The 17,057-nt window shown below is 42.2% G+C and overlaps 1 protein-coding gene across 3 annotated transcripts in view; it reads right to left on the reverse strand.

The window, feature by feature from the left end:
* Positions 1–9,294, reverse strand: part of CA8 (carbonic anhydrase 8) — a 94,548-nt gene extending 85,254 nt beyond the window's left edge. For all 3 annotated transcript variants that reach the window (XM_032421636.1, XM_032421634.1, XM_032421635.1), the window contains exons 1-2: positions 8,926–9,294; positions 7,561–7,752 (exon numbers count right to left, since the gene is read on the reverse strand). In XM_032421636.1, coding sequence (XP_032277527.1) covers positions 7,561–7,752; positions 8,926–9,025 — 292 coding nt within the window. In that variant the 5' untranslated portion in view covers positions 9,026–9,294. The remainder of the gene's footprint in view (positions 1–7,560; positions 7,753–8,925) is intronic.
* Positions 9,295–17,057: the final 7,763 nt, after the last annotated feature.

Below are 17,057 nucleotides of genomic sequence, written 5' to 3' on the forward strand. Positions count from 1 at the left end.
TGAAAAATAAACGCAAAGAAGGGAAGCCTTTTGCCCAGGCCTGGTCCCCAGGGAGAGGTGACAAAGACGCCGCTTTCAGCCAGCAATCAAGGCTCCAGGTACCTTTTGCTTTTGCTGCAGATGAATAGTCCAAAGTTAAACCACACTAAAATCACATGGCTGTACAAAGCCATAAAAAATAACAAAATACTGAATTCAGAATTTTATGAGGTGCCAGCTAAAAGCATTACCTGTTCATCCCCCAAGAATGATTGCATTGATAGACTAAAAATAAATAGTACCTCTGTTTTACCCATTTGGCAACATCCTCTTAAAGCATTATTCTCCCTTTTCACAGCTTATTTTTTTTTTTTAAAGATTTTATTTATTTATTTGACAGAGAGAGAGATAGCGAGAGAGGGAACACAAGCAGGGGGAGTGGGAGAGGGAGAAGCAGGCCTCCCGTGGAGCAGGGAGCCCGATGTGGGACTCGATCCCAGGACCCTGGAATCATGACCTGAGCTGAAGGCAGACGCTTAACGACTGAGCCACCCAGGCGCCCCTCACAGCTTATTTTTTTAATAAGAAAACTAGTCATACCAAAAGGGGTGCACTTTTCCTACATTTATGAGCATCAAATTTTGCTGAGTGATATTTTGTCACCATGTGGTAGGTTTATTAGTTGTGATGTCATTATGTTCAATAAAATTACAGTAAAACAACATGAAACTCCCACTGATGACACGCTGCACTTCCTTAGAATAACACACTTGTGGAAAGAATATAAAATAAACTGATGCCACTACCACTAGCTGCTTTTTCTTTAATGCTCTTTAATAGGCACGGCTGTTATGCTTATACATATAAAAAGAGCTCCTTTCAGAAGCCTCTGCAAAATCTGAGAACCCCATAAAGACATGATATATATGCATTTACCTAAATCTAGCTAAGCTTCCATAAGCCTTTGCCAAAAACAAATTTGCCGGATAGTTCAAAGGCTGTTGATCAAGGCTTATCCCCCCTCATTTCATTTGAGTTCAACCCACATTTAAAGCTGGACTCCATGCCCAGCCCTGTGTTGCCCACCAAGGAGGTAAAAACAAGGACACAGTCTCTGTGCTGGCTGGACATTCTCAGTGCTTAAGAAACTTAATACTGTCATTTAAACATGAGGAGCAGTAAGGGAAAGTGCGAAGGAACCAGGAGAGCACCAAGCAAGGGCCATGCCAGAACCACGGTGGCATCGGAAGATCAGAGAAGACTTTCCAGAGGAGATCACTAAGCAGTCTGGAAGAGGAAGCTAAGGGAAGTGAGTAAGTACATTCCAAGCAGAGAGAAGGGGCTGAGAAAGGCCTGGGTCTATTTCAGGAGAATAAAAGTAGGCTTCAAGATGCAAGCACCAGGAAGGGACTTGTAGGCTATGCCTAAGAGCTGGGAGTTTATCACAGAGGGAATCACCAACAGCTTTTAAGCAGAGGACTAATATCTTCTACATTTTAAAATGTTATTCCCGGGGTGCCTGGGTGGCTCAGTTGGTTAAGCCTCTGCCTTTGGCTCAGGTCATGATCCCAGGGTCCTGGGATCAAGCCCCCTATCGGGCTCCCTGCTCAGCTGGGAGACTGCTTCTCCCTCTCCTGTTCCCTCTGCTTGTGCTCTCTCTCTCTCTGTCAAATAAATAAATATATAATCTTTAAAAAATAAAAAAATAAAGTGTTATTCCCATACCTTCATGGACAGTGGACCAGCAAAGCGCAAGCCTAACTACTAGGCTGTCATAACCCAAGCACAGATGGTGAGGCCCAGAGACAGAGTCCACCAGAGCCGTATCTCCAACATGGAGGGAAACTGTTAATGGTCCCTGATGCGTCCCTCAAACGTCCCTAAAGACCCAAACAGTTCATCCTCGATGGGTCTAAAAATTTTATAACTTCAGTTTAACTTCTAAGGAATCCAAAATGTATTCACAAAACGTTCCAAAAATAGTATAAATTAGTTCTTCTAAAAAGCATTTGAAATCTTAAAAGCAAAAAATCAATTCTTTTACTGCCTTTAGCTTCTAACCTACAGTTTCATTTCATATTAAAGAACGAATATTGTCAGCTCTTAAGAGCAGGGATAACATGGGCAGTATGGGGAGGAGGCCAGTTAGCCTGGGTCTGCAAAAGCGAAGGGAAGCAGATTAAGGCAACTGTCCAGGTAATGCAAGACCCCCAAAGTTAGCTAATGATAAGGACAATCATAAAGAAATTCAACCCTGACATCTCATGTAAGTAAACAATACAGAGCCACTTCGTAAGTGAAAATAATTTTAAGATATTTTTGACAACTTCATCTTTAAATCAGCAAGGCACTACAAAAAAGTTGTCGTTTTTGAAAAAAAAAAAAAAGTATGATTAATAATAAAAGTAATCTAGCCTAAATTTAATATTGAGAATTAGAAAAGACCCAGAAGTAAACTGTCTAATTAGGGTTTCTATAATAAGTTACAGCGAAGGGCACAAATGACCCATCCTGATTAGCAATTTCTCCCATACCAATGGCCCATTAAAAATGTCATTACCCTTAACACAGCTTGTCATGAAATGGAATGACATTCTATTGCAGAAGCTTGGCCAGTCTCACACTCTCTCATGACTTGAGTAAGTATCCAACCACTCGGGCTAGAAGTCTACAGTTATATTTTTATACTTAAGCTACTCTTTATACCGCTGTATCGTGTCTGATTTTCAGTCGTGTACACTAAACGTGGCAATTCCTGTGTTACACTGATTCACGGGTCCGACAGAGAGATTAAATGACAGATGCGGCAGCCTGAATAATGTTCTCCGTACTCCAGGAGATCCCAGGACCCGGAATGTGAAGCTCGGCTCAACTCCACGTTAAGAGGCACTCTGTCACCTTGAAAGATGCTGAGAGCAGAGGGCGAAGCACAGTGACGGGAACCCAAAGTGTGGTCCAGTCCCGGGGCTCCTCCCCAGCGCATCCTCCCAACGGGTCCCTCCTCACCCCTGTTCCACATGGCCAGACACCGACTTCCTGTGGATGGCATCTCAGAACTCTCCCCGTGTCATCCCTGATTTCCCACCAGCACTGCCTACAGCAGCGCCCCCTCTCTCCCAGGTCCCGTCTTACTCACTATGGCCCGGTGAATTTTCCTAAAACAACATATTTTACAGGAAAAAAAAAAGGTTATACTCTTTAGACTTGATCCAAGATCCCTCATGAGTTTGCTCCAACACAGCCTCTCGATGTATATATTAATCTCATTTACCATGAATCAATCTTTTCTTCCAGATACACTTCAGATTCACTTTTCCTCATCCAACGTCTAGACCTTCAAATCGCTATGTCTTTTCTGCTTGTTGCCCTCTCTTCCCATATAGTCCAATCTTCCCCATCCAAATGCTCTTCACTCTTCAGTGATCACTGCAAATGCTACTTCCTCTGCCCATCCTCCCCTAATAATGGCAGCCCAAAATCATCTCTTCCTATACATCTATCTTTCATAATCCACCACTGTAATCTTCTTGAGGGCAGGTTGGGGGCTTGATTTCTATTTACCCGATCCAAAGCAGGTAGGTAAAACAAAGATTACATCTTTGCAAGCCAGAGAAAACCAGTAAAAGAAGCCAATGCAAATTGCTAAGTGGAAGAAGTCAATGTACGCTTCCAACTATATGACATTCTGAAAAATGCAGAACTATGGTGATGGTAAAAAGATCAGTGATTGCCAGGAGCTGGAGAGGGGAAGGAAAGAGTAGGAAGAGCACAGAGGAGTTTTAAGATGATGAAACTATTCTGTAGGACAGTATACTGTGGAAGTCCACAGAATGTACAACACCAGGAGTGAACCCTGATGTAAACTTTAAGTTTTAGGTGATAATGATGTGTCAACACAGGTTCATCAACTGTAACAAATGTGCCACTCTGGTTCGACTCTTTTGCCTGTGGGTCAACAGCCAGAATGCTGACAGTCAGGTGTGAGCCCCCACATCCCTTTCTCCAGGAAAATGGGTAACATGGCCTACAGAAGTTCCTTCTACAACATGGCCAGATCCTTACATGATCACATTACTGTGATATCCACCAGATCACAATCCCTGCCCATGTGCACAGAGCTTCTAATCCAATTTTTAGACTCATTCTTAAATATGAACAAAGAGCCAAAGATAACTAAACATTTGAGAAGAACTCCCATCTTAAAGAGAGAGACCAAACAAATAGAAGAACCCAGAATCAACAGAGACATAGAAAGAACAGAAAAAAAAAAGCAATACAGAAAACAATGGAAAAAGAGTCTGCATTTATAAAATAAATAGCAGAAGCTGTACTTGAACAACTAAGAAAAATTATAGAAGAAGCACAGCTTTTTTAGAAGTAAAAAACGTAAGAGCACGAAATAAAAGTTTAATAGAAAGACCAAAAGCGGGGCGCCTGTTAGCAGTTTGAATAGCCGGTTAAATCATCCCATCTTGGGCGCCTGGGTGGCTCAGTCCTTAAGCGTCTGCCTTCAGCTCAGGTCATGATCCCATGGTCCTGGGATCAAGCCCCGCATCGGGCTCCCTGCTCAGCGGGAAGTCTGCTTCTCCCTCTCCCACTCCCCCTGCTTGTGTTCCCTCTCTCGCTGTCTCTCTCTGTCAAATAAATAAAAATCTTAAAAAAAAAAAAAGACTAAAAGATGTAAGTTGAGGAAATCTACCAGGAAGTAGAACAAAAAGACAAAAACAGAGGAGTTATGAAAGAATAAAGGAAAAACAGAGAACTTATCAATTACATAATGTAAGAAAATTTCTAAGAAATGGAAGACACAGTTATCCTGATCAAAAGGCCCACCAAGCACCCAGCACAGAGACACACAGGTATCCAAACATTAGCCCTCACATGCCCTTCTCCTCAGGAAGTTACTGGAAGATGGACTATAGGAGGGAATAAACCAAGAAACTCCTTGAAATGAGGGATCAACTTCGAAAGTGGCTGCCCAGCATTCAGGAAACATGGTATTGGACACGGGAGATAAGCAAAGGGACCTCCTAGGCATAAGGTCCAGGGAGCTGCAGGTGATGGCTAGAGGGCAGGCCTAGAGATCAAGTGATCCAGAGGGGCAGAAGAAGGGAGAGGCCTCCAAGGGGAGCTGGGAAGGACCAAAGGAAGGAAGGGAGGGACTTCTCAGTGTAGCTGTGCCATCTGTCAGAGTCTGGAAATAAGATCATGATAGATAAAATAAGAAAATAAATAAACAAGACTGCATTAACTCCAGGGGAGAAAAACTCCACACTGTTCAATAAAGGAGAGAGAATATAGTCTCAGCTGGAAACAACAGCTACACGGTCATAGTGATAAAAATACTGAGAATTTAAAGAAAAACTGTAACTTAAGTATACAGGGACAACAGAGGGGCAAACCATGATGGCGGAGGGTAGTAAGAGAACCAGCCTCATTCCCATAGCAGGGAGTTCACAGATATCTTAAATGTCAAAGCAGGACGGTATGAACCTATCCATAAGGGATGGAGACAGGAGAAGTAGCTAAGAATTGAACGTGGTTGTCACCAGGGCAGAAAGTTTTAGCTGGGGCCTGGGGGGTAGGGTCTCACCAGGGGCAGAGAGAAACAACATATAGCACAAGTCAACTATTTAAATTATGTGTATATCCCATTTTGATAAAGATAACCCTTGAATTAAATAAATGAAGGACAGGGTGTTCGGGGCTTGCAGACTACTCCTTTGAAAAGCTTAAATATCCTAGGAAAATAAATGGTCCACACATGGTATTTTTTGTCCCTTCTTTTTTAAGTTTGAGAAATATGGAAAAGGCAGAAACAACGAAGAAGACATTATTCCAGCAGCAGAAAGGAGACCCGGCATCTAAAGGTGCAAGCTCTCCAAGGAGGCAGGAGTAAGGGGTCTGGAACATGTGTATCCAAATTAGGCTGGGACAGAGAGCTCTCCCCTGCTGGTCAGGGGTGGAGGATGGAGGGGACTGGACTGCAAGGGAAAAACCTTGTGGTTAGAGAGTCGAGGCACTGCTTGATAGTCTCTGTTTTGGGAATGAGTGAAGGGGCCAAGGAAAATCGTGAATGTTTGAGAAGGTACCAGAAAGAAATGTTAAATTCAATTTGATCAAGTAAATTGGATCTTAGAGCAGAGAGTATTTGTACTCAGTCATTCCTCCACGCTTCCATATTTCATAACTCTTCCATAACATCTTTATACTAATACTTTAAAGGACTCTCTTTTCACTAAACTATGAATCCTCGAGAACGGTCTTATGCCTTTGTCTACGCATACAGACTCACCACGGTGCCTGATGTGAAATGCATTTTTGTTCTATAGATATATAAATGTTTATTTCCAAAAATACAAAGGCATGTCAACACACCAACACACATTTATTACATTAATATGCTTTTTATAAACCAAGACAGTCAGCATTTAATAATTTTACTATAGTTTAAAAATAATACCTAATGTCCCTCATGGATAGCCCCCCCAAAAAAATCTTATTTAAGTTCAAATTTACATCTGAAGCTGTCTGTCTTTGACTACATATAATAACACCTAGGATCTGTTTGGGATGATGCCCATACCTTAACTCAACTGAGAACATCAGGGAAGACTACATGAATCTATGACTAACTAGCTCGTAGATTCTAAATTAAAGTTCGGGAACATTCACAATGAGTTTTAAAACAAAAATTCCATAGTTGAAAATCAATGCCTGCCCTGTCAAATAAGAAACCTGAAAAGTTTATGGTTTGAAATATCAAAGTATTGATTCAGAATTAATTTTGAGTACAGGTGATCTCTGTTCATTAGTACTTCCTAATATTTCAACATACTCTAATTTTATATTCCAACATACTCTAACTTTATATTCCTTCCAAGAGAGAAATCCAACTATTCACTAAGAAAAGCATAATATAATGCTAATTTTTAAAAAATTCTCCTTTCTTCTCCCCTACATTTAAGTCAATTTCCTTGATAATTTCCAACACCTTTTCCATAAAACATTTCAAATCCATCTCAAACAGGTTCAAAGGGGAGAGGAAGAGCTAAAAATAAATACAAACAAGAGTTTTGTTGGCCATTTAAATCTTTTATACTAAGGTTAGAGAATGTTTTTGATTGCTATTAAAATCCTTGCCACATTAATATAGTAGAGATAATTAATTTGAGAAGTCTATCTCGAATGCCAGATTATGTCAATAAATCCTAATCTTTAGTTTTACAAAGCAGTGAAACAGAAAATTTTAATTTTCTAAATGAATTAAGCTAATGAACGATTCAGGACAAAATGCAGATTAGTACACCTGCATATACTTTTCCTTAAATCTCACAAAGTTTCAGTTGATCAACTAAGGTTGTTCCAGGAATCATATAACACAACCAAACTACCACCTCCATAATTTCATCCTTTTATCCTTTCAAAAACGTTTTAGAAATGCATTTTATAGTATACTAAGCTATCCTGATAATGGTAGTATGTTAATTCTACCTTTAAAGTCATATAAGCCAAATCAATTCAATAGCTCCATAAGAACTTCTAATTTACAAAGGCATGCAAAAGCATCTTCTAATATACCTGATTTTGACTTCAGGATAACCTGAATGGTATGTCCATCGTTGGTGACTTCACAGTCTCGGCAGACCACATAATTTGGGGAGAGGCGGACATCCAGCAGTGAGGGGTCATATCTAGCTTCTCTAGAGTTTAAGTTAATGGGAGACTGGTATTCCCCATTAGCATCAGGAAACACCAAGCCCCACTCAACACCTAAGCACAAAATAAAGCAAATTTAGAACAGGTTAAAAGAAAGTTCCAACAAAATTTAACATGTAAAAGCTAGTTTAGACACTGTTTATGATCCTTGACATTATTAAAGTTATGACTATTCTTTCTTTACAGATGAAGTATGGTAAATGTGTATGAATTTCTGCATTCATATTTTCAATGATATAATGCTATCAAATACCACACACAAAGTATTGTACTAACAAAATATTCTATTTGTCTTTGTCCACATAGATGTAATAATACCTGATTCTAGGAAATTTAGGTCATCTTTAAGTGACTGAAAAAGAATCAATAGTTCCACAAAAATTTCCTCTGCTCATTAGTTCAATTACATGCAGTACTTGAGAAATACCTGAAACTCTGAACTTGCTTGATGAGTGCCAAAAACCATAAATCTGATGCTAGTGAATAAACACCTCTTATCAGAAATGCAAATACAGCAATTCTGAAGTGGGCATATGCATATATACGCACACCGATATAATCATACAATATATACATATATTCTCTTAGCATATTTTATAAAATTATAAATTCCCATTTGTTTCGACATCAGAACCAGTGGTCAATTAGGAGCACCAGTGGTCTATTACGAGTCCTACATCTTCCGCGATAAATGGAGCAAACAAAACTTTTTAAAAGTCAACCCCCTTCCGACCAAGCCCACTGATTCAGCTTGAAATTTGGGGCTTCTTTGGAGTTGAACACTGTTAGTACCCTTCACGCAAAGAGTAGTGGCAAGAATGCTTTCCCCCAGCAGGGTCCGCACAGCAAACAAGAAACGAATAGTTTCGGTAACACTGTGTACCTAAGGTGCTGAGTAACGCAGCTCTTCGCGGGCACTCAGTACACACAAGGGTTCCAGGCGCAGCGTAAGGCCGGCCCTCCGGATGGCCGCAGGTGCCAACTGCTGCGCGGCAGCACGGCCCGGCTCCCCGACCCGAACGCAGGTGGCGGGCACGCCCGCTCTGCCTGCGGCCACTTCGGCCCCAAATCGGGCCTGGGGAGCGGGAAAGCGACAGAGACGCACGTGGGAAAGAGGAGACGCGGCAGTGCTGGGAGCGCGCGAGAGCTGCAGGGACTCGGCGCTCGGCGGGACGCACACGCGGCGCCCGGGACCCCGGACTCCCCACCCGACTCGCGGCCGGTTACCTTCTTCGTAGCCCCACTCCACCCCCTCCTCCTCTTCCTCTTCATCCTCTTCCTTCTCCGGGAAGGCGACGGAATCTTCGATGAAGCTCAGGTCAGCCATGGGAAAGGCCGTGGGTCCCCTCGGCGCTCTCGCCAGAGGTGCCTGCGCGGCAGCAGGGAAGCGGGCAGGAGTGGGAGTGTGAGCGCGTGGGAGTGTGAGGCCGAGCGGGAGCGCGTGGGGGTGCGAGTGCGCTAGTGTGTGAGTGTCAGCGCGCGCGTGTGGGTGTGAGCGCGCGAGCGGGCGCGAGGCGGGAGCGAGGCGGGAGCGGGCTGGGCCGGAGTTTTCGGGCGGCCGGGGCAGGGAGCGCGCGTCCCGAGTCCCGGCGGAGCGCGAGGGGAACCGCAGCTCCAGGAGCTGCAGCGGGCGGATTATAAACACGACCGGGGCGTGTCTGGCACGGGAGGATCCGCCCCCTTCGCTCGGTGGCCCTGGCGCCGGGGGCTGGACAGGAGGGAACGGGCCTGGGGCTACCGGCCCCACAGGGGAAACTTCGGAAGCCGGGTCGCCCTACCTGCGGGGTTGGCTCCCCACTCCCGGCTCTCCCACGCTTACCTTCCAGAAGCCTGCGAATCGCCCAAGGACCCGTGTGTGCAGGCCCTAGACCCGGGGCTTTCTACCTTATTAACTTTCGGCTTTCCTACAGGAAGTACCAAAAAAAAAAAAAAGTGGAGGGGTGGGTCGGGAAGGAGAGAGATTAATTGCCATGGGTAAGAGAAAAGAGAGGGCTGGGAAGACCCTGGAAGAAGTTTCCCACTCTGAATTTTTATTATTGGCTATTTACTTTATCCTTCGTCCTTAAAGGACGGTGGAAAGGAGAATGGAAAAATTTCCAAGAAACTTGTAGTTCCTAAAACATGTAAGACAAAATTGTTTTAATCCAGAGGAGTGGATATAATTTGGAGATTTTTTTCCCTAAAATAAATTATCTCAAAAGCAAGAGTACTGACAAGCAATAAAGAAAGGGTGTTTGGTATTAGTTTCAGAGTCTGGGGTGCTGTTGCAAGTACAGCTTGCTGTGTACACAGCTCCCAAACGCCTCGTGAAATCGTGTAAATAATGAAATGCACACATTGCATAACAAACAGGAACTTTCCTGATCCTAAGAGGTCGCACTGTTACCTCTTAAACGGACTTCCCAATGACTTAATCCCTTAAGCCCCGTGTTTCAATGCGTTTTAAAAGCCCCAGCTAATAACCCCTGATCGGGTTAACTCCGTATTTTTAGAAGCTCAGATTTGGACCTTAAGCAGAATTTGTTTTTTGGGGGGTTTTTTGTTTTCTTTTTTAACTTTTTTTTTTATGTTATGTTAATCACCATACATTACATCATTAGTTTTTGATGTAGTGTTCCATGATTCATTGTTTGCGTGTAACACCCAGTGCTCCATTCAGTACGTGCCCTCTTTAATACCCATCACCAGGCTAACCCATCCCCCACCCCCCTCCCCTCTGGAACCCTCAGTTTATTTCTCAGTCCATAGTCTCTCATGGTTCGTCTCCCCCTCCGATTTCCCCCCCCTTCATTTTTCCCTTCCTGCTATCTTCTTTTTTTTTTTTCTTAATATATAATGTATTCTTTGTTTCAGAGGTACAGGTCTGTGATTCAACAAAGCAGAATTTGTTTTTATATGCTCTGTACACGCACCAAAACGTCTGTTAGCAGTTTGAATAGCCGGTTAAATCATCCCATCTTGGGCGCCTGGGTGGCTCAGTCCTTAAGCGTCTGCCTTCAGCTCAGGTCATATCCCAGGGTCCTGGGATCGAGGCCCACATCGGGCTCCCTGCTCAGCGGGAAGCCTGCTTCTCCCTCTCCCACTCTGCCTGCTTGTGTTCCCTCTCTCGCTGTCTCTGTCAAATAAATAAAAATAAATAAATCTGTAAAAAAAAAAATCATCCCATCTTTATGAATGCTTAATTCCTCATAGGATGGAGATGCTCCTCCTAGGGATTTTTAGGTTCTGTGCTCCTAGCATTCAGTGCCTGCTCAGCCCTCCACTTTTTTTTTTTTTTTTTTTTTTTTATTTGACACAGAGAGAGAGCAGGAACACAAGCAGGAGGAGTGGGAAAGGGAGAAGCAGGCTTCCTGAGGAGCAGGGAGCCCGATGCGGGGCCCGATCCCAGGACGCTGGGATCATGACCTGAGCCAAAGGCAGGCGCTTAAAGACTGAGCCACCCAGGCGCCCCAGCCCTCCACTTTTAAAAAAAGCCACTTAACAGGTTATTAGAAATTACTCCAGAAGGTGGATTGGGATTGGCGGGGGACCCTCAAATCAATCAATTCTGACACTTCCTGGAACAATTAGCTAAAGAGGTGAAAACTATTGGTCAGCTTTAGCTTTGAGGATTCCAAGCACTTGTAAAAAAAAAAAAAAAATCCCCCTTAACATAAAGACTAAAAAGTCTACCATTATGAGGACTTGAGCCACAGTCTAAGAGACATGAAATTCATTCTTCACTCACTGCCTTTAGGGTGTTCTTTAGTGGATAACCTCTCTCCTCTGCTCTTCTAATAAGCCTGAGACTGACAGAAGTATAAGTCTACCCTATAGTTTTTAAAAATAATAAGCACTACCCGAAGTATTAACCATTTTCACTCAAGTTCTTCTAAAAGGAATGTTTCATTTATCTTTCCATTGTTGAAAACTTTTTCACAATCTTGAAATTTTCATTAAAGTTCCTTTCTAGAAGTATATTCACACATTAATCAAATGCTGCAGCTAATGCAACCTGTAGAAAATAATAAAATCATTTTGCCACCCTGAGCTCATCAGTAATGTCCATACCCCTTGGCCCAAACGTGCATAGATGCCAAACTGTAACTGTTGTGTGACCACCAGTTTCATTTAAAGTATCACATGAATTATAGAGATGTTTACCAAACCAGAGGACAACAAAATCACCACGGAAAAAACTCAATGTTCCATGAGTAAATGGTGTGCCATATTTACTGCAGACAGCCTGAAAGATTGAATTACCAATATTGAATTTCGTAGCTAATAGACCATTTTGTATATAGCCAACAATATATCACTATTCATAAATGCAGTTAACCACTAGACAAACATATGTTTACCCATACTTGTTCTTTCTAAATTATTCAACATCGTGTGTATAATGTAGCTCCCCACTGCAAGCCTAGGATACCCTACCCAGCAACATATGAACCATTCTACTGTGCATCCAAGTATTCAATTAACAGCCTTAATTGCTTTGAGACTGTGTGCTTTAGATTTCTGCTAATTAACAGCACCTTAAGACCTTCTCTTCTCAGGTCCCTGTACTATATTATCGCTAAAGATGGAATTTCTATTTCTAGTTATTATAAGGTATCTGTCACCATAAAACCTAAACACACAGATGGAAGATATAGGCCAATTCTTTGATTTATAAACTAGAACAAGCACACCTAAATCTAATATCAGAGAATCTAAAAATATTCATGCTCTCTATTATGAACATAAGTACTCCACATATCCCCATATGTAATTTTAAAAATATTTCAACCTAATATCATATTTGATTCCTTAAATTAACTTTCTATTGCTCGCTTTTAGTGTTTGCATAACTGAGGTCAAACCACATCAGTAGAACAATTTGTTAAAACTAAGACCTATATAACAAATTACTATTTGATACCAAGAAAATAGAAATACCTAAAAAGGGACAAACTGATCTAGATGCCACAGGGACAAAGAGACACTAAGATTGCGTCACAGCACCCCTGACTTACACACCCCTCTCCTCTCAATCTTTTCCTATCCTTTGCCTACCTTATCAAAGCTTTCTTCTTGTGTTGGTGAGTTTCAGCCCTACAGTCGTCACGAACAATTATTACTTAATTCTTATGTGCATCTTATGCTCTGGGAGCATCTCAAGGACAGAGCTAACATATGTATGTCAAAATGGCTTCTAACTAGATTGTAAATTTCTGAATTTCAACAATGAATTGTGTTCCTTCATGTGCACTGCTCTGCATTGTGCACTGTGGGAGACCCCAAAATGAATTAACACTCCTTCTGCCAGTAAGGAATTCATAGTTCTCTTGGGATTGGGGGGGGGGGGGCAGGGGCAGTCAATAATTGACTATAATAAAGGCAATATATTTAATAGAGATGCAAGCACCATTACATCTGAGGAAGATGCAATTCATACAGATGGGAATGATCGAGCAAAGTTTCTTAGAGAAGATGGCTTTTAAGGCAAATGCAAAAGGATGAGTAGGATTTAGAGGACAGTGAGTGAGCAAACAGCATTTCAAGCACAAGTAATGATGCCAAATCATGGAAGTGCTGATTGTGGACCCGTTTCTCCATGAAGTACCGCCGTGACCTGCCAAAACCAATCTAGATTACTCAAAAAAAGTGTGCTTCAATGGGATTATGTCTGAAGAAAGAGATTTCTTTGGTTTAGTTTGTTAGTCTGATTTTTGTTTTGTCAGTAAAGACATCTTTAACCTTAAAAACAAAGCAGTCACCTGTTTTACCAGCAAAAATAGATTTATTTAGGAATATCAGAGAATTGCAATGGCAAAACCATAGGCAAGTCCAACAAATAAAGGAAAGGGGTATTATTTGATGGAGAAGAAGGAGAGGTTGGAAGGGGTAGTTTTGAATGAAAGCCCATAGGAGAAAAGCAAGAGTTAAAGGTGATAATGGTTTCTTATTGGCTGAGTTGCAGGGATGGTTCATTTCTTGTAAGAGATATAATGGACATCATTCCCTATTGGGGCCTGTAACTAATGATTTTTTCCTGTTGACAATTCTTCTATTCAAGTCTGTAATTGACAATTCTTCCTATAATAGACATTTGAGAAATAAAGCTCCCCTTTTCTGTGCTCGCCCTCTGGCCTCCCAACTCCATTTTAGTGAGGCTTCCCTTTATTAAATTTCACAACATCAAAATTTTCCTCCTTATGTATATTTTGATTTCTGAAGCTTTCAAGCTTTGCTTATAAGGCAAGAAGTTCTGATTCTTTCATATTTTTTCTGATCAGATTAATCTATTTTGCTTGCTTACAGCTTTGTTTATGAACCTACTTTGGTTTGGTCTCTTCTTGATCTTTGTCTTCCAAACATCAGTTTTTAGTCTTCAGGCTTGGTGTAGCTGTGGCAGATTGTTTTATTGTTTCTGTCATTCGCGGCCCCTCTCCATGAGATTTTACTTCACTGACTGACCATAGAACCTGCTTTGACCAATTGAATATGAGTAGATATGCACATACCACTTCCAATAGAAGCCTTAAGGAGTTGTCATGTGGTTCCACCTCCTATTTGTCCATCTATCCCCAGATTATCCAAGAAAGGCACTGCTTCTTCAGTCACTCTGGATCCTGGCATGAAGAAGACCCATAGATCAGAGCCACAGGCAACCAGAAGTTGACGTGTAATGTCAGTGAGAAGTAAACCTTTGTTTTAAAAGCCACTGAAATCTGGGGATAATCTGTTACAGCAGCATAACCGAGCACAATCTAGCTGTTACAGTAGCCCATTGGGTAAAGGTGAGTCCAAGGATAATTTTCCTTTCCTCAAATGCTTTTTTCATCTTTTTCTTCAGCGTAAAAGTACCTCTCTGGCCTGCAAGGAAACTGAACAGTCTCAAGCTGTGCCCTTATCCCACCTTGCGAAGGTCTTAGAAGCCCTGGCCCTAAGTAGGATCCTCACAATCTTACCACACGGTGAGAAAGCCCTTATCCATCAGAAATCCCCATCCGCTCTAAGTAAACATAGGCTATAACTTCTGAGGTCATACCACTTATGCGTGGGACCCCACATCTAGCACCAAAATGACAAAGGCTGCAATTGGGATGTGAGATCATTATAGTGATGCTTCTCGAATCTACCTGTATTAGAAAGCAAAACTTTTTTTAGGGAACCTTCCTAGTATTCTGCCAAATGAAACTCCCACTCAAGTGGTTAGAGTGCTTCCATTTACCGTGTACAGATCTCTAGCCCTGAAATTATGATTGTGTTTAAAATATGTACTTTATAGCCATCTCCTCCTCCAATCAACAATGAGCCCCCAAGAGCAAAAGATTCATCTTATTCCTCTTTGTAGTCCCCACATGGTAGGGACCTAGGAATTTATTTCCCTGTGCCAGCAACCATATGGTGACCTGATTAGCCTTTGTAAGTATATTAGTGCAATAAAAATTATGATTACCAAGGTAGAAGCTTTCAAAGTGCAGTGGGGCCACAAAAAGAGGGAGTGGTCCAGTTTACTTGGTGGCAGCTGTGTCATTAGGGGCTTCATAAAGGAAGTGACATTTAAACGGTCTTGAAAGATAAATAAGTGCTCTTTTGCCCACGGAAGGGAAGAGGAAAGGAGGTAAAAAGAACAGACTAGTCCAAAGGAAAAATAAACAACAAAAACTCAAATACAGAAGCCAGCAAGACTTCAGCTTTTCTTTTTCTATGGCGTTAATAGAAGGTTTTCTACAGTTAATAAAAATGCAAAATGACACATTCAAATAATGTGTCTATGTTTGTCTTAGTGATTTCTTTTTTAAAAAGCCTCAAAATAATCTCATGATGTGGAGTAAAATACACAGTAGATGGTATACTTATGTGAGGACATAGTATTGACAGAACAACGATACTAAAAATGTATTGAGCCCTTTTCGACATTACAAGGAGATGCAATAGCCAAGTTAGACTAGTGCCTTGGCCACACCCATACTTCAGTTCCCACAGCAACTGAGATACCTCACTCTGCCTTACAACATGCTATTTAGCGGTAGGAGATAAAGGGGTGCCTCTTATGCAAGATGTCAAACCAATTCTAGGAAAGTAATCATTTGAGCACTGTGGTTGTCTCCGAAGATGGCCGCCACAAAGCTTGCCCTCCTGTAGACACATGCCACTCTCCCATTCCAGGGAGATTTCCCCTCCCCTTATATCAGAGCCAGCTTTGTGACTTGCTTTGTCCAACAGACTGTGGTGGAGTGACCCTGTGCAATTTGGGGCTTAGCCTTCAAGAGGGCTGGCCAGTTCCTCTTTTGCTCTCAGAAAACTCGTCATCATGAAAGAAACCCTACTACCCTGAGCCCACGCCATACTGTTAGGAAGAGCAAGCGAGGCAGGTCATGACAGGTGGAGGAGCACAGAGGCTTAGGTGCATGCATAAAGCCCTCCCGGACCTTCTAGCCCAGCTTAGCTACCAGCTGAATGCACCCAAGTGAGTGACCCCAACTGAGGGTATGTGTGGCAGAAAAACCCTGCCTGAATTCCTGGCCCCAGAACTGTGAGAAGTCCTAAATCATTGTTTTAAGCCAGGGAGCTCTGGAGTGGCTTATTAAGTAGCATGGATAACTGAAACAAGCACTTACCTATGTAGCAGATACTATGTAAAGCAGTTCCCACGCGGTTTCCTTTCATTCTCCTAAGAGCCTCAATATCGGCTCATTTTCAGGTGAGAAAACAAAAGGCTCAGACTTGTCTGTGGCCACAGACAGGTGGTGGGTGACCTGAGGTCTGTCTCTGGAACCCAGGCTCTGGGCTGCCAAATTGACTGCCTTCAGAGTTGGTGAGCTCAGCTAATGTGCCCCATCACCACCATCAGGAGAATGTGGGTTGCAGGAACAGTTTAGAATCAAACACCAAGTGAAATGCACTCCAGCCCTCTTGCATCCTGCCTCTGAGCAAACTGGGAGATATGCTGGGCCAGTCTTGGCAGCTGGGGGTTAGGAGGGCTCAAAGGGGAAGGGTAAAGGAAGCTAAAAAAGGAAGCTTAGAAAAAGAGACCTACAACAACTGAAACTTTTTTTTTAAGTATAAAAGACTTTATTTTGTGGGCTGTTTTTTGGTTCCAAAAAGGATTAAGCAGAAAGTACAAACAATTGCCATCTACCCGCTTCTGCAGCCCAATTTCCCCTTAATATCTTGCCTTCTTATGGTATATTTGTTACATAGACAGTGAGCTAAAAATACTGATACATTGTTATCTACTAAAGCCCATAGATTACATTAAGGTTCACTCTCCCTGTCCTACAGTCTATGCATGAAAACTGTACTTAGGTATAGAAAAGGGAATCGGTGGCTGGAATTCTATGTTGAAGAGATTTGCTCCTAAACCAGCCCTTGTCTGCAGGCTTAGT

Source organism: Phoca vitulina, unplaced genomic scaffold (genome assembly GCF_004348235.1).
Source record: "Phoca vitulina isolate PV1807 unplaced genomic scaffold, GSC_HSeal_1.0 scaffold25, whole genome shotgun sequence".
NCBI lineage: Eukaryota > Metazoa > Chordata > Mammalia > Carnivora > Phocidae > Phoca > Phoca vitulina.